The 24575-nt window shown below is 38.0% G+C and overlaps 1 protein-coding gene across 7 annotated transcripts in view; it reads right to left on the bottom strand.

Moving 5' to 3' along the window:
* fgfr2 (fibroblast growth factor receptor 2) overlaps positions 1-24575 on the bottom strand; it is a 54461-nt gene that overhangs the window by 12243 nt on the left and 17643 nt on the right. For 2 of the 7 annotated variants that reach the window (XM_038294713.1, XM_038294719.1), the window contains 6 exons: positions 10707-10897; positions 9441-9585; positions 6802-7001; positions 5333-5472; positions 1781-1902; positions 337-447 (listed from right to left, as the gene is read on the bottom strand). In XM_038294713.1, the coding sequence (XP_038150641.1) occupies positions 337-447; positions 1781-1902; positions 5333-5472; positions 6802-7001; positions 9441-9585; positions 10707-10897 (909 nt within the window). Of the gene's footprint in view, positions 1-336; positions 448-1780; positions 1903-5332; positions 5473-6801; positions 7002-9440; positions 9586-10168; positions 10308-10706; positions 10898-13169; positions 13294-14887; positions 15058-18913; positions 19166-20902; positions 21048-21604; positions 21796-24575 lie in introns of those variants that run through there. The other 5 variants (XM_038294720.1, XM_038294715.1, XM_038294717.1 and 2 more) reach the window with 5 other exon arrangements.

Below are 24575 nucleotides of genomic sequence, written 5' to 3'. Positions count from 1 at the left end.
AAGCCCCTTACATGAATACCCATAAATAAAAACAGTTAACGTGTTTGAATGGCCTAGTCAAAGTCCAGACCAAAATCTAAGTTATAATCTATTGCAACACTAGAATATTGATGTTAACTAACACCTTCCATCCAATCTAATGAAGCTGATAAATGGCAAGAGCATTGACTCGGAGGGGTAAATAAGTTTAGATTTTACTTTTCCAGAAGATTTTAAACGTGTGTATAACTTTTCTTCCACCTCACTCTCATGAACTCCCTTGTTTTGTTATATCAAATTAAGTCCCAATAGAGGTTTACATTCATTTAGGTAAGGCACTGTTTATTAGACACTCACCATCTTGCGTGCAGGCTCCCAAAAGGTTAATAATGTTCTTGTGTTTGCCAATCATCTTCATCATTTCCATCTCTGACACCAGGTCAGAAAGGTCCTTCTCTGTGGTATCATCTGCAACGACAAAAAAGTTCACATTCATGGGTGTCTGGAAAAACATCATCCAAAATAAACATGGTCCATCTGTCTTTTAGCTTTACTTTAAGTTAAGGGTCTTCTCAGTTCTATGGAAGCTAATTTGGAAGCTGCTTGTGATTAGGCCGGGATGACAGACAATAGTGGCTAAAGTTACAGCTCCTCACATACAGTACACAGGCTTTCAGAGCCAGAATGGAAAAGAGGGAAATGAATTATCTTCACCACAAGAACACTTTATTGTGGAACTGCTTGAGACAGCGGAAGTTTAGAAATACACTAAGCTAGTCAAGATGGCATTTCTTGCATTCTTCCGCTACATTATAGTAACTTGAGTCACTGTTAAAAGTACTCTACAGTCAAGGAAGGTAAACAGGACCTCTAATGTACCTAATCTTACAGTGTCCTGCAACCCCAAACCGGTCTGACCCCTCCTTCAGCTTTCATTAATCACAGCAGCGCCCTTGACGTGACTTGCCTCATTGTTTGAATACTGACTGAGCTCTACCCAAACGTTGCTTCGGGGTCAGGTATGCAACCACCCCCTAACCTTTACCTATTCGAACCACCTTCCTCAAGCCGTCAGTCAGCAGGCACCAATAACGAATAATAACCACAGCCTCAGGCTCCAACTTGCACCTTTGCTGACCCTCCCACATTAATTAACTAAACAAACGTTCCTACTTCTCTCATAAGATGTGATTTCAGACGTGAAATTAATCCAAATCTACATGTCTCCTCTTAAGTCAGAAACAACAAAGCAAGACAAAGACTATGCATTGGCTGTATACTGGTAACAAGGTATAGAAAAACAATGTAGTGAACCTAAACAACTTTGTGTCATACACCTCCTTTGTGTAAAGGGATTCAAGACAAGTTAAGCCAAGTTTGCTTTGGCTATACTGTATGTAGCACAGCATAAGGCAGCGCTGCCCCTCCCTCACAGTAATAGTTGCCCAATATGCCAAGACAGGACTTACAGGAGTTCCTGCTGTTGAAATAATGCATTCATTTCGTAAACTATGTATGACGTTCTACCCCAGGAGATATCCAAAGCATTTAACCAGTTAATATTAGCATAACAAACGTTCCTGTGTACTGTATAATTTTACGCACACCAAGAAAGTTACTCATATACTAACTTTTAGGTTAAACTTTTAGCCTAAAGTGTTTCCCAAAGCCTCTAAATAAAGAACTATAATCATACAGGAGATAAAAAGCACTTATTTAATCAATAAACAGCATGTATATGTAATATTCTATATTAATTTATAAGCAATGGAAGTACGGTAATAATTGCTTTAAACCTCACCTTTCAGCATCTTGACTGCAACAGTGACCGCCTCCTTTGGTTTGTCCTTGTCGATGCCAAGAGCTTCTGCCATCACAACTTGGCCAAAGCAGCCTTCACCCAGAGGTTTGCCTAGAGTTAACCTAAAAGAAAACAAAGGTATTAAACCGCAAGCCAATAAGTTAAAAGTGTCCTGTGATATGAGCTGCATTGGCTGCCACTCTGTAGGAAAATAAAATGTAGGAATAAAATGTGAGATCAAGGTATTTAAGACCAGACAGAAAGACAGTTTCCTAGCTACAGTCAGCATTTCATCTTCTTTGTATTTTAATCAGATTCTGTTTGGAGGATTGCTTTAGTGCATCAATGAGGTTTGAGCCAGAACAGTAGGTAAGAAGACACATGGCAGGAATAATCTCTTCATAAACCCAAGTAGAGCCACTCTTTTGTAAACTGTTTACCCTGTCTTGGCATGTTCCAGTATACACTTATAAGTCTCTGCAAAGGAGGCAGCTTAGCCCTGACATATTAGCCTGTGATGGATGAAATTCTGGCTTCCCTTTGCCATTGAAATAGGCTGGAGTAGCTATATCGCCGCCTCAGACTGTGGATACAGAGAATTCCCAATCTGTGTGCTTTTTATAATTTTTTAAATTTCAAATTAAAACTTAATTGCATTTAGTTTAACAAAGGTGCTTAATGATAAAATGAAATGCAAAAGACACAATTATTTCAGATTTTACAAAAAAAAAAGAAAAAAAGATTATATATTTCCTAAATTGGTGTCTTCTGAAGGCAATTAATTATACTAGACTTTATAAAGGGGTATCAGCATAAGGAGGCTGAATGCAAATGCAGGTCAAACTGTTAAATAAAAAAAATAATTTAACATTTATTTTATTATTTGAATATGTTAGTCTGATAAATAAAATCAGAAAAAAAATCCGGTGAAGTTGGCCTTTGCAAGTAACTACATATTTTAACTGTTAGCTATGTCAAGGTTATTGGTTTGATTTTTAACTTTACTGCATGATCTTCAGCAGCTATCCATCGTAGGGCCCACTAACATGCCCTACAACCTGGTGTTTTTCACTTTGATTGACATAAGTTGGCCCCCCACCTCATAAAACCCACCGTCCCCCTATCTAAACATTCACAGCACAGTGCTAAACCAACGGGCCTGAGGCTGGCGCCCTGCGGTAGTAACACAATCCCCTATCTGTCCACAAACACAGGCTACACTCAATGGCAGGCATTCTGTCCATCCGGCCACACATAATCAATGTTATTTTTTTCCGCGGCCCAGACCGCAAAAGTTAGCATTCCTCAGTGTTTTACAATCCCAACATGATCCTTTAGGCGCTGGGATGACAGGCAGAGAATAAAGACCCAAACAGAGAGGAAGAGCCTGGCTAAACAGCCAAATTCAAATCATAAGTTGAATTAATCCCAATTTTAAACCAAAACCTAGCATTACATGAGAATATATACAAATATTATGAGCTAAACTTTTTTTTTTTTTTTTTTTGGTTACTGACCTTTTAGCAACAGCTTGAGGAAATTCCCCAGTTCTTTTAAAGCTCAGTGCTTTCGTTTGTTTTAAAACTTCTCTAACCTTTGCCGACTTGTCAAGTCAACCTTAAGGCTTATCGCAGCAACTCTGACACACTGAAACCTCAGCTGAGCTAATTCCTCTGGTATGGCACAGAGGCAGCACTCCTTGCCCAAACATGCAGATGAAAGCTGCGAATACCAGCCACTAATTAGCACGACTTCACTCTCTACGGACAGAAGCATGTAATAGAGGGAGAGAGGGAAGTTTAGCTGCTATGGTAATGATGGGGCAAGTTGTACAGCAGATGATTCAAAAGCTTTTGTCTCTGTCATCACAAACATGCAGGGTGTCAATCCCCCATTTCAAAAATAGCTTTTTAATTATTGCTGATATGTTATACATATTGCATTTAAATCCACGTCTTTATGTTATTAGGATCCACTTAAAGGGATATAACTGCATCTCATTTAATTAAATCTCATCGTAAACTAAAGTTTAATTAAAAAAACTAAAACTATTATTTAATCCAAGTTGATTACACTCAGAGGAGTATATATTTTAAGAATTAAGCAATCAAATATTAATGTTAAAGAAACAAGATAACATGCAGTAATTTAAAGCACACTGCAGATTAATGAAAGAAAAAAAGTATAAAAAATGTGTATTAGCCTTGGGCGGATTGTGAAGAAGAGTTAATATATACATATATATATTTTGTTTGGCTTTATGTAATATTGACTTTTTGCTAAAGTAAATCGTCTGAATGGTATAAAAGAAAAAAAGCACTTCTAATTTGTGAAACACTTTATGTTTAAATCTCAAAGTCTCAGAAAACAAAGCCCACAACAGAATCCTGTACAAATGTCTTAATCTTATGCAAAGTTTACCGGTACCTATTTTTTGGAGGGCTACAAGCTTAATAGATGAGATGCTCATTTAACCTGGTCATTACTGTATCTCTCCCTCATTTTGCCCTACTCATCTTAAGCAAAAATAAACAAGCAAATGTTAGTAGCATGAATAAAAAACATTTTTGCATCTACTTAAGCATATTTTGTTATTTTAACTCAACTGTTTCCGGTTAGCAGGGCGGGACATGACACAGGTGTGTTAAAATAACTAAATATGCTTAAGTAGAGGCAATAAAGCATGCATTGTTTTTTCATTGAAGGATCATCTCAGTCGAAACTGATCAATCCACCCATCCTATAATGTAACAGGACAGCTTAAATTTCCTACGCCCGGAATGTCAGTAAGTGACAGACACTTTCACCACAGACTGCAGAGTACATGGAAGTATCAACTCATCATTATTAAATAAAATTATATCATGATATATATTGACATTGCATTATTGCCCAGTTCACTGTGTTTTAGTTCTGGCATTGGTTAATTAATATGAACAGTGGCCAAGATAACTAATATCAGCTAAATTATTGTATGAATATATGTAGTGTATATTGTAGCACCATATTGAGGTTATGCAGGCTGTAAATCCTGAAGGATAAAAAAAATGTCAAAATAAAAAGGTTTCTTTGCAGCGCCTACCAAAGAGTTGGAAAAAAAAAACCTTTGCTCTGTTCTCAATGTTTGTCTTCTTTCACTTAATTTAATGCAAATAATCCCTGCCTTTTCTGAAAAACCATCCAAAGTTAATGTAATGAGAGTTTAAAATTTTAAAGGTTCTAAAACTTTAGCTTTCATTGCTACTACAATGTGTTTGAAATAGGAGTTGCTTCAAGATGAAGGTAGAAGTCTACTTTGGTTGTTGCTACTGTTAGTTTCCAGGTAATAAAATTTAAACAGTCTAATATTAAAAGCCCTGCACTGCCCCTTTAAATCTAAGTCGTGTTGCAATATCTTTTTCTGGTTAGTTTTATGCAGGAACTTAAACTGATTAACATAATCATGGAGCTGAAGATAAGACATTTCAATTAGGAGAGAGACATCAAAATATTTTCTATATAAGAAAAAGAAATGTATAAATACAAAACAGTTAATAAATAGGCAGCTCTTACCTATCTCGAGAAAATTCCCACAGTGGATCCTCTGGAAGGTCGTACTCAGGGATTGGATCATCGTGTCCAGAGCTCCGCCGTGTCATGATGCGAACCAGGGGAGTGCTAGAGTTCATGGATGAACTCGAATCTGCCGACACCTATAGGAAAAATAATATTGGCTGATCAACGGAGTCTAGGTTCGTAAGCTGGTCAAAGCTCCAAGGCATCACTAGAGGAGTCTGAAACTTTAGGCATGAATAACACTGCACAACCTGTTTAATGTTTAATCAGTATAGTGAGCAGATATCAAAAGATATGCCCAATTTCCATGTTGAATATTAAACCAAACGTACAGTTTCTCCAGGGCAGATATTCCATTTTTTCTTTGATTAAGAAGTCAGCAGCTATAATAATTCTTGATGATTCTGTGTTAATTGCCTGTCTTTGTTCATGAGCCTGAGGCTCCATGCTGCTCTCTCTACACCCTGACCTTACCTTGATACTGGAATCAGTCGCCTCCTCAGAAAGTAATCCAACACTCTCTATACCTTTTTGTTTTTCCTGAGGTACAGAAAGTTCCACATGTGTAGAGAAAACATCTGGCTGCAGTTTTTGGCAGCAGGATTGACTTGAACAGAAATTCATGCTCTCTGAATGAATCTAGGCGTGGATCCTTTTAAATATAGTACCTTCAAAGTATGTTGAGTACTTCTCAGTTCAAAAGGTTGATATTCTTTTTAGATATTGATTTACAATTTTTTTTAACTTAAACAATAAAGAAATTCTGCATGAACAAAGGGACATTTTTAAAGCCTTTTTTTCTGTCAATTTAAGTTACTAATAATGGAAAAAGCATGATTAAGGGATATTTGATACAGAGATGAAGACATATCCTGCACAGAGAATGCAAGGGTAACTTTTCAAGATTAATTATTGCATCATTTCGGCACGGCAGGAATGCTTTAATAGTGACCTTCTGCTGATCTCCCTTTGGACAATATCCCACTGTGTCTCGATGAGGTTTAGGTCAGGCCAGTTTGCTGACTCATCAGACTATAGTCATGAAACTATGCATTGCTACTTTAAGTATGTGGAAAACGGTGCTGCTGAAAAGTGAAATCTGACTTAAAATGTTTTAAATAACTTTAAATAATCCTCTAATGTGCCTAAAGAGACTTAGATTAATTGGCTTCTTTTTCCCCTTAGTGTAGAAAAGATGCAACTGATGAGGTTTCTGATTTAGGAGTGACTTAAAGTAATAAATCAGTTCATTTTTCTGGGTATTGATGCAATCTGTTCCTCATAAATCTAACCCAAACTTGTAAACATCCTTGTTCGATATGTGCTTTTTTCTGACAAATTTCTCATGAAAATCTTTAGATAGTTTAATCAGGAAACTGCCAACCTTTTTAAAATCTAGGTCTCTGACTTTGTGTGTTGTCTCCTCTAGAAGTGTTAGATGCCTTTAGAACTCTTTATCTACTTTCTGTTACCTGGCGGCGCAGAGGGATCTGTTTGGTTAGCTTGTGGACCGCTGGTGGGCTCCCGAAATCAGGCTTCTTTATATTGTTCCTCATGCGGCAAACCACCACAATGCCCACCATGCAGGGAATGAGGAAGACGCCTGCGCAATAGATTGCAATCTCAACGTAGTCCGGAGAAATTGGTCCGTGGACTTTATCTATGGCTAAAAGACACGAAGAAATGACAAGTCAAGCAAAGGTTAGGACAGGCACTTTTCAGACAAGGACGTAAACGCAGAGACAGACACAGTGAAGATGACTCATGTGTAATTATAATCACCATTGACAGCAGAACTAAAGCATTTTTTTGGTAATATGAGCAGGCCTGGTTTTGTAGAATCTAACAAGCCTTTACTGCCTTTAACAGTGTTGCCAGATTTTAAATCATGAATCAGCTCTAACAAGCAGGCCAGCATGTGGCTATACTCTGTGTCAATGTTGGAGACACGCGAGTACAAGCACAAATACACACCCAACAATACGCTTCAATTCAGATCGCAAACAGCGGGGATTGGTGTCTATTGTGGCTGTGTATGACCCGAACTTCCTGTCTAGTAAAAGGACTTAGTGTGTGAAAGAGACTGTTTCATCCCTGCAGACCACAAACAAGATTCCTTTGCAGCACAGCAACCAAACAGGCCACAAGACAACTAGAGCTGAAGTTAATGTTCTAGAAACCTTTTTTTTTTTTTTTCGACATTTGCAAGTCCAAAAGAAACACTGTGCATCAATGACAGTTCCTAACTCCTTCTGGAAATAGATTAGTGCTTTATCTATTAACTTTGGCTAGAGGTTGAGTAAAATTTCTTCTCTTACATTAGCACATACAAAAAGCCACTTATTTACATATAAATTATGTTTTTCAAGGGGGATAATGTATATATACTATTTAACCAGGCTCCTAGAGCAGAAGCAGGCCGTCAGCATCACAGAGCTCTACAGTACTTAACAGAGTAAATTTCCAAATATTCCTCCTTTGTTTTACATCACACTCAAAAGGATTTATGCTAAAAATCTAAAAATCCCACTAGATAGCAGAATCCATACATGTACATGAGTGGAGGAAAGACAATACCTCTCAACAACATATCCCACAAAACAGACATTTGGTAGATAGCGTCTAATTTTTGTTATGGAGATTTAATAAAGCCTACAAATCCCCTGACCGTGTGTTGTGACAAGATGAAGACTGATATTTTTTAAGTTTAACATGTTTTTATGATTTCTTTGACTATAGATATGTGCAAATTTGATAATTTTATGCTATAAAAATACTACATTTTCATTTATTCTATGGAGATTTTTAGCATTGCCTCAAAGAGAGCCATTTGGGATTTTGCAAAAAATAATTATTTCTTAATATTGTACTTTTCTCCTACTTAATAAATATATTCCAGTTAATTTATGGATAAATTCTTCTAAGGACATATTTTATACTGGAATGAAGCCGTTTACATATCTTAATTACTGTAAGCTTAAGCAAAATATACGAGAACATGCAAAAAAAAACATTTAAATTTTGGTAATTAATCACACATGAGTCATTCACTGCGTTGAAGCAGAAAGGTTCAGGTCTGAGGAAATTAAAGCCAAAATAAAATGAATGTTAAGTTTTTATCCTTCCATCATTATTTCAAAATAGATGAGAAGCCTTTTATCAGAACCAGAACAAAAGAAGGAAAACACAACTTAAAGGCGTATCTAAAAACATACCAACAGTTTTTATAAGCATGCAGAATCAGAACCAAAGAGAAGAAGTGACTGTTTTCTAAAAGGAGTAAAAGAAGGCAAATCCTCGACTCTTTTGGAATCTGAGACACTGTAGTTGCTCTGGGAGCTCTACTTTGGTCTGGAGTTGGAATAAGTCATCAGTGAGCTGCATCATTATCTCCTCTGGGTTTTCAACAGCTTGCCAGCCCACTTAATATTCTAGATAATATTCTCCCTGGCCTTGTGTCGCATCGTCCATGAGATGTGCGTACACTCTCTAATCTATCTGATGAACTGACCAACTGAAGCTTCCAAAGTGAGGATTTGCCTTGCATGGAAGTAGTTTAAAATAACCTTGTTAAAGAACACATATCAGCATATTTTATGACAGAACTCAATAGACTTCATTGCATAAAGTGTTCCAGGTAAGAATATTTTTCCTAACTTTTGTTTTCTGTGTAAAATACCACCATGCCACAGTGAGTTAATGTGTCCATTAATGATAGAATGTAATGTAAAGTGGTTTGGAATCCAGTGACTTTAAAATTGCTACACTGTAACAACCATGCACTTATATTACCTTACATACACTACTAAAATGAGATATTTAAAATTTATATTAAAATATTTGCATTTAAGATAATTAAACCTAGAACTATCATGGATGTGCGCAATATTTCACTTAACTTTATGCACTGATGTCTAAGTTTGTCTCACTTTAGTGACCTTTGCTTTTTTACAGGTCTTTAAAAATTGGAAATTCATATTACTATTGGGAGCTTTAAACCTAACACAGCCAAAAAAGTTAAAAGAAATAAAATTGTTGATATGTGCCCTTTAAAATTCTTTGAAAAAAAGAAGCCTTGGAAAACAAAGCAAGTGAATTTATATACCTGGAAGCACCGTCAAAGTAGCAGTTTGATAGGAGATCCCAATAGAATTACCCGCCAAGCATGTATACTCCCCAGCATCCTCAAATGTTACATTGGGCAAGTAGAGAACCTCTATCTCCTTATCTGTGGTGTTAACACCTGCGGTCTGGGAGAAGAGAAGAGTAGGAAAAGAAAGAGGAAACAGAGAAAAAGCAGAAACAGAGAAGAGAAAATATGAGACCCACAACACCAAGAAAGAGGTTAGAGGAACTGGATAGTGTCCACCATTGAGGTCCTGTGGAGGACGGACACTGCTGAAGATAGGCAGTGTTCCAGGAGTCATGTGGAAATAAAAACACACAACTACATCAAACAAAAGTGGTACCCATCACCGATAGAACCTGCTAATAGAACCCAGACTGATCCACACACGCATGCGAAAAAACCCAGAGAGCATGGAGAGCACTGTGACATATACACTTTCATATGAACAGCTGTAAGTTCAAGTAAAATAGAGATGATGATCTGGTTATTCTTGTCTGAACAGTGCTTCCATGGCGACACCAATCCCAAAGTCGGTGGCAGCTGAAGGAAAAGGGAGTAACACTTGGGAAGAGAAAGAACGCGCCGCAAACCATCAGCAGGACCACCAAGAGACCATCAACAGCACCACCACTGAACAGCAGGGAAAACCCACACCGGTAGGAAGGGGGGTGAGGTGGTACAGGTCTGCGGGGGAAGCAGGTTACCTGGAATGACAGTCAGCCAGCACGACTGGGTGACTTCCCCTATATAATTGGAGACTTTACAGATATATTCCCCAGCATCTTCCTCTGTGACATTGGTAATGGTGAGATACTCCATGTCTGTGCTGTTAATGCCTGAGCGCTGCAACCCATCAAACAATAGAGCAGATAAATCAGACACAGGAACATATGAAAACATCACAACCGCAGCTACTTTACATCAATCTGAAGGAATCATCACAGTAAACCAAAGATGGGGAGATGGGAATATAATTTAATAAAATGACTGTAATTTCGACTTTATAAAGAAAGAATAGATTTTCTCTGTTTCAAAGATCTATCTCTTGCAGAAATCGCAGTGAAAATCACACCACAACATTTTAAGTCTCATTTAAATTAAAGGATAAGAAGAGATTGACCTTAAACACCACACTTTAAGTGCCACAGGGTATGCAGTTTAGGGGTAGGAATGTAATCGCTTTCTTATATGACTAATTTTGTCATCAAATATAGAAAAACAAAAGACAAAAGTAGAATCTACCTTTAACACTTTGACGTAGGGGTTTCCATCAGGGCCATGGCGACTACCGTTCCGGGTGATGTGTTTCAGCCATTGGATGTGAGGCTGGGCATCGCTGTAGACCTTGCATTGGAATTGGGCATCCTCTCCGACACGTACTGTGGTGTTGGCGGGTTGTCCAGCTTGGAGGATAGGCCGGTGAGGTGACCGTTCTGTTGGAGAAGAAAAAATATTTATAAGTGTCTGTTCAGAAGGCCCATGAAAGATTTGAGCATGAGGATACTTTAGAAGTTATAAAAGGATTCTTTGCAATATCTACAACTATCTACATTCTTCTACACGCCAAAATTTAGCCTACGTAGCTAAACAGAATAAGATCTGGGGAACAATGCCCTCTTTAAAACACCACCCTGTTTTTACAGCTACCCTGAGGAGCCCTCAGAGCTCCCATACTGCGAGATGACTCATATGCACAGCAGTGCCTTTACAAAACAAAACCATAAGGTACTGCATTGGATTTATTTATACAAGTGTGTTTATGAGGTTTGGGATTAGTGGAGAGCCAATGTTGGGGTGGGCGGGCTAAATAGGGGAAAAATAACATAAAAAAAAATTTGAGTGGCTACTTTCTTTTCTAAGATCTGTCAGATCTGATGAACCCCACCTTCCTCTATCTAAACACCCTCCACCACTCTTTCCATTCTGACAGACCCCCCCTCCAACCCCCCCCACCCCCCACCCCCTCCGGACATTCCTAAGGTTAGACTTGTTTATTGTCTTTCTTTATTTGCCCCAATTTCTTCAGCCTTCTGCCCCCTCTAGAACTTTCACTACTTTGAGAGGATGGAGGGTGTGCAAAACTGTTCACTAAACCAAATCAAAAGGAAAAAAACTTCTCTGTTTATAGTAATTTAATTTGATAGAGGTACAAAGTTGCACATAGTTGTAATGTAGCAGGAGGAGGATAGTTTTCATTCTTAAATTAGAAATAATAAGCAGATTAAGACCAATAACTAGTCTCCAGTTCCTAAAGCCAGTTTAATAGTGAGTGGAGGAACCGGATGATGTCCAGTTAAGGACTTTGAACTCCGAGTAAACTGACGGCCCATCTCAGAAGGAACCCAGGAAAAGCTCAGTGTGGCACAGGATGGCATGCGGCTACCCACACAGTGCTGAATAGCGGAGACATGCCATGTGTGTCAGGCTGTCACTGCCCGACTGCAGGTCTTTGTCCAGACTCCAGTTTAAACCAGTGAGTTCTGGGTGTTTTCTTTTCTAAAAGCTGATCCTACAGGTCATTTGGGTAACAAAAAGTCTGATAAGAAAAGGCTTTTCTGTTTCCCTTTTGCCTCCATTTCTTCCCCAAGTTTAACAGTAAGAAAAAAAATTATTCAAGAGGCTGCAGAGGGAACGGGGGCTATGGAGTCAGTCATAGAAGAGGTTTAGTGTTCTGCAGTAAAACAGAGCAAAAAGAAATATGAAGTTGAAAGTAGAGCTTTATTCCACTCCAGAGAGAGGAAAAGCAGGGGGCCTCGGTGGGGGAGCATGTGTGAACATTGGCTGGCTGTAATGTGTTTCTGTGATGTGCCTAAAGTACATTCACATTCAAATACCATCCGATATCAAATGCTAGTCTAATATGATGAAAACAATACCACTAATCCTGATCTATGCACTCATAAAAACAATTGGAAGTGCGTAATGCCATTAGGGATGGCGATGGAATAAATCCAATTATGGATACAGGCTGCAGACGTGGATTGGATGATAAGCTGGACCTCTGCTGCTCCAATGTGGTTATCTGTGGTTTACTAACCAGACATTAAAAGAATGACTGCATCAGATAAACCTTGATGTCTATGATTGCTCACACAGTGGTAAGAGGCAAGTCTGAAAGTCATCACATCTGCTTCAAATTAAGAGAGAAAAGTGCAAAGTAGCAGACCGTTGCAAAACATGCAGTGGTCTACTACTCTTCAATTTGAGTGAGTCTTTTCTTATGTGAATGAAGGTCAGAAAAGAAAGGTAGATGTGGCTGAACACCGTGAGACCTGAGTCACTTTTACAGAAGCAGTTCAGTTTAGTAGATACACTGGAAACCGATCAGGCAGATTGATAAAGCAACACCGCTTGGCTGAGAAAATAGAGAGATTAGAAAGCAGTTTTGCCCTTTAAAGGACATGGGCATTCTTGTACTATTTTAAAATTCTGGTTAGGGCTTTAAGAAAATAATTCAGGTATGCAAATGGCCCCCTGGTCCAGATTCCCTGGTTTAAAATAATATTTCAGTATAAAGTAATCAAAGCCACATTGAACCTGATGACACATCTTCTCTAAACTCTTGGCAGCAGTTCCTGACCTCCACCTGCATCCACAGTACACCTGTGCAATTAAACAGCATATGCACACACACTATCCTCACTTACTGGATTAATTCTCTACCTCTCTAAACTTAACAGGTGTATTTAGATTGCAAGTACTGACCCACTACATCCAGAGTGTAGGTATGGTTGATGGATCCAAACGGGTTCTCTACCAAACAGGTGTAGTTTCCCTTGTCAGACGGCACCACGCTCTCCATGATCAGGGTCCAGTGCTGCAGGCGCACCTGTTGATGAGATACCGAAAGGTTGAGTTTGGATTAGCAGACATGAAAGAGCTGGTGCTTAAAGGAAAGAATGAAAAAACTAAGAAAAAAAGCAATATGTTGATAGATCTGAGAGAAGTTGTGTGTTGGAAAAAATGCAAAGCCAATGAGGACCCTATTTTCTTTTTTACTTGAGAATTGTTTAATTGCATTTTTTTTCTTCCATAGAATACAGCAACATGTCAACTAAAAACTGTAGTTATTTTTTTATTTTTTACATGTCAGACGTCATAATGGATTTTAATGATGGATTGGAGATTTATCTATTACCTTTTTCACAAAGATTTCTGACAACACAGCACTTTCTGTTAATTGGTGTCTCAGCTGAGCGGGGTGGTGCTCAGTTCTTAGCAGACATGGGCAATGTGGAGTCAACAAGTCATCTCCATGTCATGTATTTAATCTACCCAGCCAATTAACCAGGTGAGTCCAATCTGCACAGGTTAATTCACAGTGAAGATTGGACTCACCTGCTTCAGTGACTGGGTAGAACAAATACATGACATGGAGATGACTTGTTGACTCCACATTGCCCATGTCTGGTTCTTAGTATTCACAAAATCCATCTTGAATAACACTTCTTTTGTTTTCTGGGTTGGATGCATTTAACATTAATGTACAGAACTGCGTGGGAACTTGCAACCCGAAGTAATTTAGGAAAATAAGCTACAGGCTTATAGATGCATCTCGGCTCAACTATTGAGGTGTCAGTCTGCTAATCAAGCGATGTTTTAGTCGTTAAGGCTCAACTAAAAATAGTTATTTTAAAGATGTTTTTAATTAAAAACATAGATAACATCTTTTTAAGTACAAACATGTGCAAGGTAATAAAATTCCTCATTTAGAAATAATGTATAAACCAAATTACTCGAGGTATTGCTGACCTTCTCCTTAAAATTAACTGAACATCAACATTTTCTCAGTCTTTGAAAGTAAATAAGATCACTGCTGATAAATTGCACAAAACTACCAGCCAGAAATAAAGTTTAGCTTTACCAACACATGCTAAAATATTACAAGTTTATTAAACTCTGCCAGGATTGTACCAAAATCAAAATATTTCAAAATGTGTGTAATAACATGCTGAAGGACATGTTTTTCTCCAGAGAGGACCTAAAATATTGTTAAGTGCATGGCATGGAGAACCTTTTATAAATATAAGGACTTTGGTCTTTTAGCAGCATAATGGTACAAATCATACCCAAAATAAATAAAAAAAAACTGTGTGGTGAACTTAAAACAAGGTAAAAACAAAATAGAGGGCTCAGGTCACTGGAAAAACTAATAAGGTTGTGTGAAGAGGAATTGTTAAAGATCTTTCTGTTTCCTTCTTCCTCCTGAGATTTTGCAGAACAGTTAGTAAACCCAGCCAAAGGGGAAGCAAAAGATAAGTAAGGGTCATACTGTTAACCATCACGTTGACAGTATTATAGGCATTAATTAGGCATCCTATTCATTAATTACTTCTATTACGTCCATAAAAGAGGAGGAAGCAAAAGTACCACTGTTTTATCTAGGTTTTTATATAACCGAGTCGGATTAGTGTTTCCCTTACCTTATATCCTCCCATGCGTTCATCTTGGCGGAATGGTTTGCCATTTTTGAGCCAATGCAGCGATGGCTGGGGGTAACCTCCTGCAGCACAGCGGAACTTTACTGTGTTTGCAGCTGGCACTGCATGCAGTTTCTTCTCCATCTTTGCTGAAGAGGTCCAATACGGAGCACCTGTAACAAGATAACAATAGAGTTCAGTTGTTTACTGACAGCGCCCACTTCATCAACTACTTGGCATAAAAGCTAAATAGCTAGTTTAGTCCAGATGCACCAAGAAAGAATCCGATCCGAGTTGTTCTTAAATATCTCCCTTTTTTTGGCAACACTGATAAAACTATCCATCTTTAAATGAGAGCTAATGCTGTGCACTTCTAGGACTAAACCAAAACACACATTTTTCCAGTGGGCTCTGCAGGGTGCAACAGAAACCAAAAATAGATTGGTTCTGAATGGCTGGGCATTGCCACAAGGGATAAGCAGGCCATCATAACCCATTTTAATGTCGTGCCCCAGAAAAGTTTTTTTTCCTCCTCCTACTTCCTCCAGCTGCCCGAGCAACTCTCAAAATCACACTGCGAGGCATGAAGGAAATTACCAGAGGGAATTATCACACCTAAAAAATCACCATCATAGAAGATTGAAATCTCCTTTAGTAAAGACGTTTCTGAGTTTCATATAATTTTCAATGATAAAATACCAAAACGAATGTGCTAAAATTTGCAATCTTGTGTTTTGTGCTTATTTGTTCTTTTCTGTGTCTGTCAGCTGGACTTGCTTCCTCCCTTTCCCTCATACCTGGAAATATAATTGTTAAAGCAGATGGGACTGAAGACTGCCACGAGACACTCCAAAACAACCCAAACACTTTTACACACCATCACTTTCTTTTCTTTTGGCAGCAGTACAAGCAACAGAGGGAATACCCATAAAAAAAACTGATTCATTAAAGTGGTAAATCCCCGGTTTCTTCTGATGTCACCTCTTATCACCTTCCCTCACCTAAGTTGAGAGTTTCTCTCCATTGGCCAACAACAACAGCGCATAAAAATAGAAGAGCTTTGCAAACATACATTTATACATATTTTGTCAGTTTGCAACAACAAGCTTTGTTGTATTTTACTTGGATTTTATCGGAACAAAAATGAATACATATATTGAGCAATCTGAGCATCCTTTTCAAGTAAAACTAAAATTATTATTTGTTGGCACCCCCTAAAATGCTGATGCCCCTTTATTAAATCCATCAAACCAGTTGCCTTTATTAGTTGCCTAATAAATTATCTGATTTGCCCAGTGCTGTGGGAGCTCTTCCATATCTTTTGCAGTGGCCTGGCACCAGGTAAGGATGAGGCTTCCACAAATAAAGCCATAAATATAAAGATACAACCACTTTCTCTTCTCTCCCTCCCTTTTTCTACAGTCCTGGCTGTTGAGCCAAATCTCAACGCTGTGCTCAGAGAAATGTTGGGGCTGATCCAACACCAATCTCCCCATTGGTCCCCCAGTCTTTAAATAATATTCTTGGTTTTGAATTTTCTAAAACACACGGGGCGAGAAATCGCAACTGTGCTGCCAGAACAGCTTGTTCTTTGTTTCCAAACAGCTTACTATAACAAGAGTGGCTGGATCTTTTCCCTCTCCCTCCATTTTCTCCCTTCCCCTCCTTATTTAATGGATTTCAGGCAATTACAGTCAACCCAAAAGTGGAGAAGGAGAAATCATGGCGAGACACGATGTGTGTGAGGAATTTTAACAAGATGTGGAAGCCCTCATGGTTAGTTCAGCCTCTATCCGTGAATGTGTAAGCAAAAGCAGACATGTGTACACTGCTGCTATACAAATTTGGGTAAAACTTTCTCTTTCGCACACACACACACACATACAGACACACATTGGGTCCAGGTGGGTAACTGGGTCCAGATGGCCAGCTTTCATAATGGATGAGCACAGCTGACTGACTTGGCTGGTTTGCTGGTTGGCTCCTTGAGGCCTCACTACCTGGGAGACACTAGCTGTAGGAATCTCACAAATTCCTGTATTCCCTCGAGCATCTAGCCTGAAAGAGATACGCACATGTACTCCCCTCCATCTAACTGCATAAGCTCAGACAGAAACATGCAGGGAAATGCATGAAGGCAGCTTTTGTTGTTGCTAACAGCTGCCCCCACCCAAACCCCAACAACTCCTTTCGCTGTCTGCCGTTTCTTATTGATATTGTATGATGACATCATGCTTGTTTGACTGACGCAATGCAATTTTTTGAGGAATAATCTGTCTTTCTTGAGTCACCGTGCAATAAATACAAAGCGACAAAGATGCGCATTTGGTAAAGCAAACAGAGAATGCCATTGATATGAAGCAGATGAATCTCAATATATTCAGACCAGAAAATAATCATTTTACTTTATTTTTATATTTCATTAGCAGTTGAAGAGAAGGAGAAAGATTAACACTGTTAATGGTTAAATAATTTTAATTGAGAAAAACGATGTATACTGTTGGTCATGTAGCTGTTCTTTTTTCTCTGCTTAATGACTTTGTTCTATTTTACATTTACTTCAAGCTGAGGCTCCATGGCTGTCATTTCATGTATTTTAAAAAGCTAAATAGATAATTTTCCTAAATCTAAGTCAAATACTGAGATTAAAAAAGCACAGTTGTTTATTTTAATTATGCTGAAAGCTTTCCCCTCTTTTTGTTTCCAATACTCTTCAGCTCGTTTCCTTGTCTCTACTTTACTCTGCTATCAGCTTTTCAATTATCTCCTCTCTCCCCACTTCTTTTTTTCTACCAGACTTCCATTAATCTATAACAGAGAGATAATATGTTTCAGTTCCCTTCGGAAAACATCGGCGCATATAGCATAAAGAAAATTTAAAGAATATATTTTTTTGTTTCTTTATTTTAGAATCCTTTAAGAAATTAGTCCTTTTTAGATTTGACGGATGTTGTTCCTATATAATCTTCCCCCAAAACATAAACTTTCAATATTATTTTGAATAGTTTCATTAGCTGAATTTGCATTTATAGCTACAGGTTCCTACAGTTAAAGCAATGCACATTTAACCAGGTAATTTCCCCTCTCTGTATTTTTTCTTAGTGTATGCAGTTCTTGCCTCTTTCACAGTTTTTTTTTTTGTCACTAGTATCTTTATTTTACTTCAGAAACCTTCATATGTCCAATTTGAGTAAACAATCACGTCAAAATCTGGACGTCTATGTTCACAAATCACTATAAATCAGCAAAAAAACTAGCTTAAACTAGCTTTAAAATATAAACTAAATCTCACCAATCAAATCTATAACATCCTTGCAGGAAAAAAACCTTGTTAACACGAGCAGGTCCCTGAACTAATCATGCAATACGTTATTTAAACTGAGGATTTCTCCCTGTCTTTCACTCATTCCTCAGCTACTCCCTATGCTTTTGTCTTGCATATTGTTGTTCTGTTTGTCAATTAAAGTTTTTTTTATTTTGGTCTTTTATTTCTAAATAAACAAAACATACCCCACCCTATTGTTTTTGTTTTGTTGTTTTTGTAAATGTTGACAACAGTAACAACTTTTCCTTCTGCAAACAAGACCTTTATCACAGCAACATTCATCTAAGTCCAAGCAAGGTAAATCAATTTAGACAAACATTTATCAAACGGCAACTTCCTGTAGGTGGTGACTAGTCCATCCTTTGCTCTCTGTTCCTTCTTTTAAAAGGCTGGAAGCTTTGGCAGCTCCTCTTCCTCTATTCTGTTGGCAACTTTCAGAGCAGCGAGACCGCAATACCTGATGTTTCTCTCCTCTACCCGCCTACTGTAAAAACAGTCTGCACACAACATTTTCTAACTTCTAAGATGCTAAAATTAGGGACATTTTTGGGCACAGCTTTAACAAGGGCCACATCTTATTTAACACACCAGAATAGCTTTTTTTTTCTGATCGGAACACCTTCTTCAGATTAGGTTAAGAGGTAAAAAATGTCAGCCTCATCACCCAAGGAGGAATAAAAGTATTCTTACAGCCATTTTCTCACCTGTGATATTGACGTTGTAGCAGAAAACCTCCTTGCTGTCGCTGGTGCAGGCATACAGGCCAGAGTCTTTGGGCAGGGCATCACGGACCTGCAGCACCTCATGTTCAATCAGAGTTCGGTTGTTGGTTTCCAGCGGGTGGCCATCTTTGGTCCAAGTGATGGTTCCTGCCGTTGGACAAGTCAGCTTCAGCACCTCGCCTGGGTGCACCGAGGAAACTGTGCGCTTAGGAATTTGGCATTTGGTTGAAGGATCTATGGAGCAAATAGGGGGAGAGTAGCGGAGGTTCAAAGTAGGGGGAAAAAAAGGAGAACAAAGAGGAGAGACGGATAAAGTTATAAGAAATTACTCATTAGAAAACCTCTAACTGATTATTCTCATGCAGGACGCAGATCTGTATCAAACCACAAGTTCCCAGCCAGTTATTGATAAATAGAGATTAAGGAAACTTGTGCTTTTCATCAGTTGTGTGGCTGGTTTATAGATTTATAAAAGGTTAGAAAATATTGAGAAAGAAACTAAGGCCTGACAGTAAAAATGAGGTTATAACAGTTGTTCTCTAAAAAGACAAGTAAACAGACATTCTAAAGATGACTCATGAATAGATTTAATCCTCATACACAGACCAACTAAACAGAAATCCTCTTCAGTGGATTTAACAGTGACACCAGATCTTAAATCATGACTCAAACCAAACAATGAGGCCAACATATGTTACAGCTCCATGACAGTGTTGAAGACATGCAAACACAAGCACAAAACACACCCTTTTGAAAAATATGTACTTCACTTCAGGTCGTAAAACAATAGAGGTCTGAGATTATTTGGGGTGTGTATGATCTGAACCTTCTGTCTATTAAAAGGGCTGTATATATCAGAGTAACAGTGCTGGACAAAGCCCAAGGAGACATTAGATCAGTCCCTTTTAAAATTGCCATAATAACAGTTTATATTACAAGCATTCATTTTCAATGTTAAATTACTGGTAGAGGGTTTGTCACAGAGAGCTTTTAAATCCCTCCATAAGGTGCCAGTTTGTTAAGTTTTTAGCTTCTCTTCTATGACAACTTTTATCCTTGCTGGAAAAACAAAGCTTTACTGAATGAGGTCAAACTTTAGCCCAAGGTTTTAGCAAAAGGTGCTTTTGTTTTCAATGTGTTACGCAATGATGCCAAGTTTTAGCATTTAATGTAACATAATCAATCTATGGCACTTTGGCCTGCATCTAAGCAGTCTGGAGCTTGTTTCCTTACCAGCATTCATGGAATTTATGTCTTTTTCTAGATCATCTCACTAATTTGAGAAATAAAAAGAGAAAAATACAAAAATCTAATTTCTTTTATTCTACAGAGCTTAGCATTGCTGGTAACAGCAGCATTTATGACTGTGTTGAGAAGAAATATTATTTTTTCCTAAGTTTATAAATATAATGAATTATTATTTTTTATTGAAATAGAATGGCTGAATTAATAGGTCTGGGATTACGTTCTGAAATAAAGCGGCTTATGCATCTTTATCAGCGCAAACTTAAGCCAAGTAAACAAGAACAGACAAAAAAGCACAGATTTTAGTACCGGTATTCATCCAAAATGAAATAAGCAGTTAGCTTTAACATTAAACTATATTTTAAATAAACCAATTGTCAGAGCCAGAAAAAAAAGTAACAAAGCACAATTTAAGGCATTTCTGAATAATCTACCCAGCTTTAAAAGCATGCAGAATCAGGCACTAAGAGGAGCAGTGACATATTATCTAAGAGGAGTAAAAACTGGTTAAAATCTTAATTTCTGTTGGAATAGAGGAGCTCTACCTAAGTCTGGAAGTAGAATAAGTTGTGAGTTAGCAACATGGTCATGAAGAAACATCTTCAAGCCAGAATACAGCTGGACATTTGAAAAAATAATAGTTTAACATATGTGCCCTTTAAACAGCTTTAGAAGAAAAATAAAACATAACATTTATGGAAACACAAAGCAAGAGAATTTATGTACCTGGAAGCACCGTCAGAGTAGCAGTTTGATAGGAGATCCCAATAGAATTACCCGCCAAGCATGTATACTCCCCAGCATCCTCAAAGGTAACATTGGACAGGTAGAGAACCTCCATGTCCTTATATGTGGTGTTACCGCCTGGTGTCTGGGGGGATAGAAGGGGGGTAGGAGAAAGTGGAAACAGAAAACAGAAAAAAATATGAGACTTTACAGATATATGCCCCAACATCTTCATCTGTGACATTGGTAATGGTGAGATACTCCATGTCTGTGCAGTTAATGCCTGAGTGCTGCAACCCATCAAACAATAGAGCAGATAAAACAGGCACAGGAACATATGAAAACATCACAACAGCAGTTACTTTAGATCAATCTGCAGGAATTATCACAATCATCTGGGTAGAAAAGTACCCAATATTGGACTGTTACCTATAAAGTTAGAATATGCTGTTTTATTTCAATATTACTGTAAGTAGACTTGAAGAAGAAAGCGTATATTTACCAAACCTATTATGGATCAGTTTCTCACATCACAGAGAAAAGCAAGCCACACATAAAAAGGAATTCTGAACTGAAAACAATATTATTTGAACCTAAAGTAAAACGGTACATACAGTTTGGGGACAGGTATATAATAACTTTCTTATTTTATTATTTTTTTCCTTAACATAATAAAAATCAAAAGACAAGAGTAGAATCTACCTTTAACACTTTGACGTAGGGGTTTCCATCAGGCCCATACCGACTACCGTTCCGGGTGATGTGTTTCAGCCACTGGATTTGAGGCTTGGAATCGCTGTAGACCTTGCATTGGAATTGGGCGTCCTCTCCGACTCGTACTGTGGTGTTGGCTGGTTGTCCAGCTTGGAGGATAGGTTGGTGAGGTGACCGTTCTGTTGGAAAAAGAGCATATTTCTCGAATGCTTATGTTTTACTTGAGGAATTGGACTAATTATGGTCAGTAAATGGTGTAACAGAATGTTCCAAATGCAGAAGTGTCTGCATTCTGCTAAATGCAAACATTTAGCTTATTTACCTAAACATAATTAAATTAAGAGAATATTGCCCCCTTTAAAACACCTCCATCGAGGAGCCTAAAGAGCTCCCATACTGTAACTGAGAGTGTCCTGTCCCAATAAAACGTTTACATTTCCAATACTACAACAATATTGACAATATTGACTATAAAAATAAAAGCACGAGTCATACATACTTGGAACACTAGAAAAGGTTTGATCAACTAAGATGACGAAGAACAATAGTCTGCAGCAGAAAGAGAACAATTGGCCCATTGATGAATAACCAATTAGTTATGGGAACTTTAAACTGAAATGAATCCAAATAGATTGCTTTAAGCTGCTTGCTTATATCTGACAATTTTCTGTGCAGGCTTATATATATATATATACTAATATTTATTTTTTGTCTGATATCAGACAAGGTTTCTGATCACAATATCAGATCAGGATATACTTAACTGTGACATGACTCATAAGCACAGCAGTGCCTTTTCAAAAAAGGCAGAAACAAATGAAAGGGCTTTGACTTTATTTATATATATAGTTTATTTATGATGTTCTGTGTTACTTATCAGCAATTACTGAAAGGTGTGAAAGAAAGAAAGTATTATAGATACTCCCTTTCTCCTTCTTTTCGGTAATCTGTAAGATCAAAGGACTGCCATCCCTCCTTCCCCAGTACATAATTCCCCGTCCTTGTAGCACATTTTTAGGGTTCCTAGGGTTTGCCTTCTTAATTGTCTGTCTTCATTTGCCCTGATTTTTGAAGCCGAGTCTTCAAAAACTTTCTGCAAAACCTGACATTTTAGATGAACCAATCCACAGAGGAAAAAGTGCATAACTCTAATTAGTCATGAATATAAATAATAATCTTCAGTGTATTTTATAGGAATTGTAAATGATAGATTGTGACAAAACAGTGGATAAATTAGATGTAAAGTGAAAGAAAAGTTATACAGTGCTTTGGTTTTCTCTAAAAAAGAAGTGGTGATTCTGAACAACTATTCGCCTTCGAGAAAAAGCGTTGCATGGTAACTGAAGAAGCAGCAAAGATCCACAGCTCAGGTGTGATAATTGGTATATCTGGCATGTTTTAGTTCTGAATCTCATAAATTTAGCTGAAATCAAATCATTTACATAGATTAAACAAGTCTTGGTAATTGTACTACTAGAGGATGAATTTCTGGACTCCAGCAGGTTTTATCTCCACGTGTGGAGATAAAACTTAGCTGCAATTGCAGCTAAGATTTTAAAAGTACACAAAATCAGTCAGCAGGGACCACTGTTGGGTAAAACAAGCACAATGCTGTTTTTGTGGGTCTTCTTTAACGAAAACCAAAAAAAATCACTTTAGTAGGAAAAACACATGCAAAATAATAGAACAGCAACACAGTGTAAAAACATAGGTAGAGAAAAATCTAGATTCATTTCCAAGCATCAAAGAGAACTAAAAAGTAGATCCTGCAAAATGAGATATATGTCCAGTATCCAGTGCGGCACAAAAACAGAACCCACTTACAGTCCAATGATTGATGGTGTAATCTGATGGCAGCATTCCCTAGTAAGGACACTGAACTCTGCGTAACCTGGTAGCCCGGCCCATGGGGACCAAAAGGGTCAGGGGTGGGTAGAGGCTCTTGAAAAGCTTAATATGGCACAGGTTGGCATGTGGCTACCAAAACAGTGCTGAAAGTCTGTAAAATGCCATGTATGTCAGCCTATAGCTCCCTTAAATGCCTTATTTAAACCAGTAAACCCTGACTTACTGGTTCTAATAGATCATCATGCAGGTCACTTTGGAAGCCAAAAAGGTTTATTGTCTCAGTTTGGACTATTCTTTTTTCTACCAGTTATAGAGGGCAGCAGCAACAGTTATGGATGAGGTATACTGTTCTGCAGTAAAACATAACAAGAAGAAATATGCAATTGGAAGGGGAGCTTTAGCCAACTCCTGGGAGAGGAAGAACGGGGGGCCTCAGTTAGGGAGCATATGCGAACACTGTAATTTGTTTCCGCACAAGTGCATAAACATTCAGATACAGTAAAAAAAACACTTCCAATTCCCATCAAGGCACTACAGAGAAAATGTCTTGGAGAAAATTGTACAAGCTGCAGACACTTTGATGAGTAAGACTGCATGTCTGTTTAGGTTATCTGTGGTTCACTGACCAGGCTTTAAAAGAATAACTGCATCAGAGATACTTTGATGTGTACTGATGGCTCAAAAAGTGCCGAGCGGCAAGTCCAAAGGAGATTGGGTCTATGCCAAATAAAGGAAGCAAGCATGGGGTGTGCAAACACACATCGATCTACAACTGTTATCCCACTCCCCCTGTTGTACCAGCCATCGATTGATTCTGCAAACGGAGGGAAAAACATTCCTTTCTTTCTCCGATCCAAAGGTCGAGAAAGAGGGGTTGACTGAGTTGGGGCTGAACCCGCCATAAGTAATGCTGAGGTCAGCGTTTTATTGAAAAACTGATGCCGAACGATTGTCTCGGTCATATCCACATTACTTTAAAATTGTCATTTAGGTCAAACAAAGATCAGTCATCAAATAAGTACAGTTTTTGCTACTTACTGATGTTTACAGTAATAAAAAGGCCAATTCAGGCCAAGTCAGCCTTTTGTCAAATAAATAATACACCAGTTTA

Source organism: Cyprinodon tularosa, unplaced genomic scaffold, assembly GCF_016077235.1.
Source record: "Cyprinodon tularosa strain WSP-4 unplaced genomic scaffold, ASM1607723v1 ctg343, whole genome shotgun sequence".
NCBI classification, from domain to species: Eukaryota; Metazoa; Chordata; class Actinopteri; order Cyprinodontiformes; family Cyprinodontidae; genus Cyprinodon; species Cyprinodon tularosa.
Note: the sequence above shows the minus strand (reverse complement) of the source record. Positions and strands in the feature narration are given on the sequence as shown.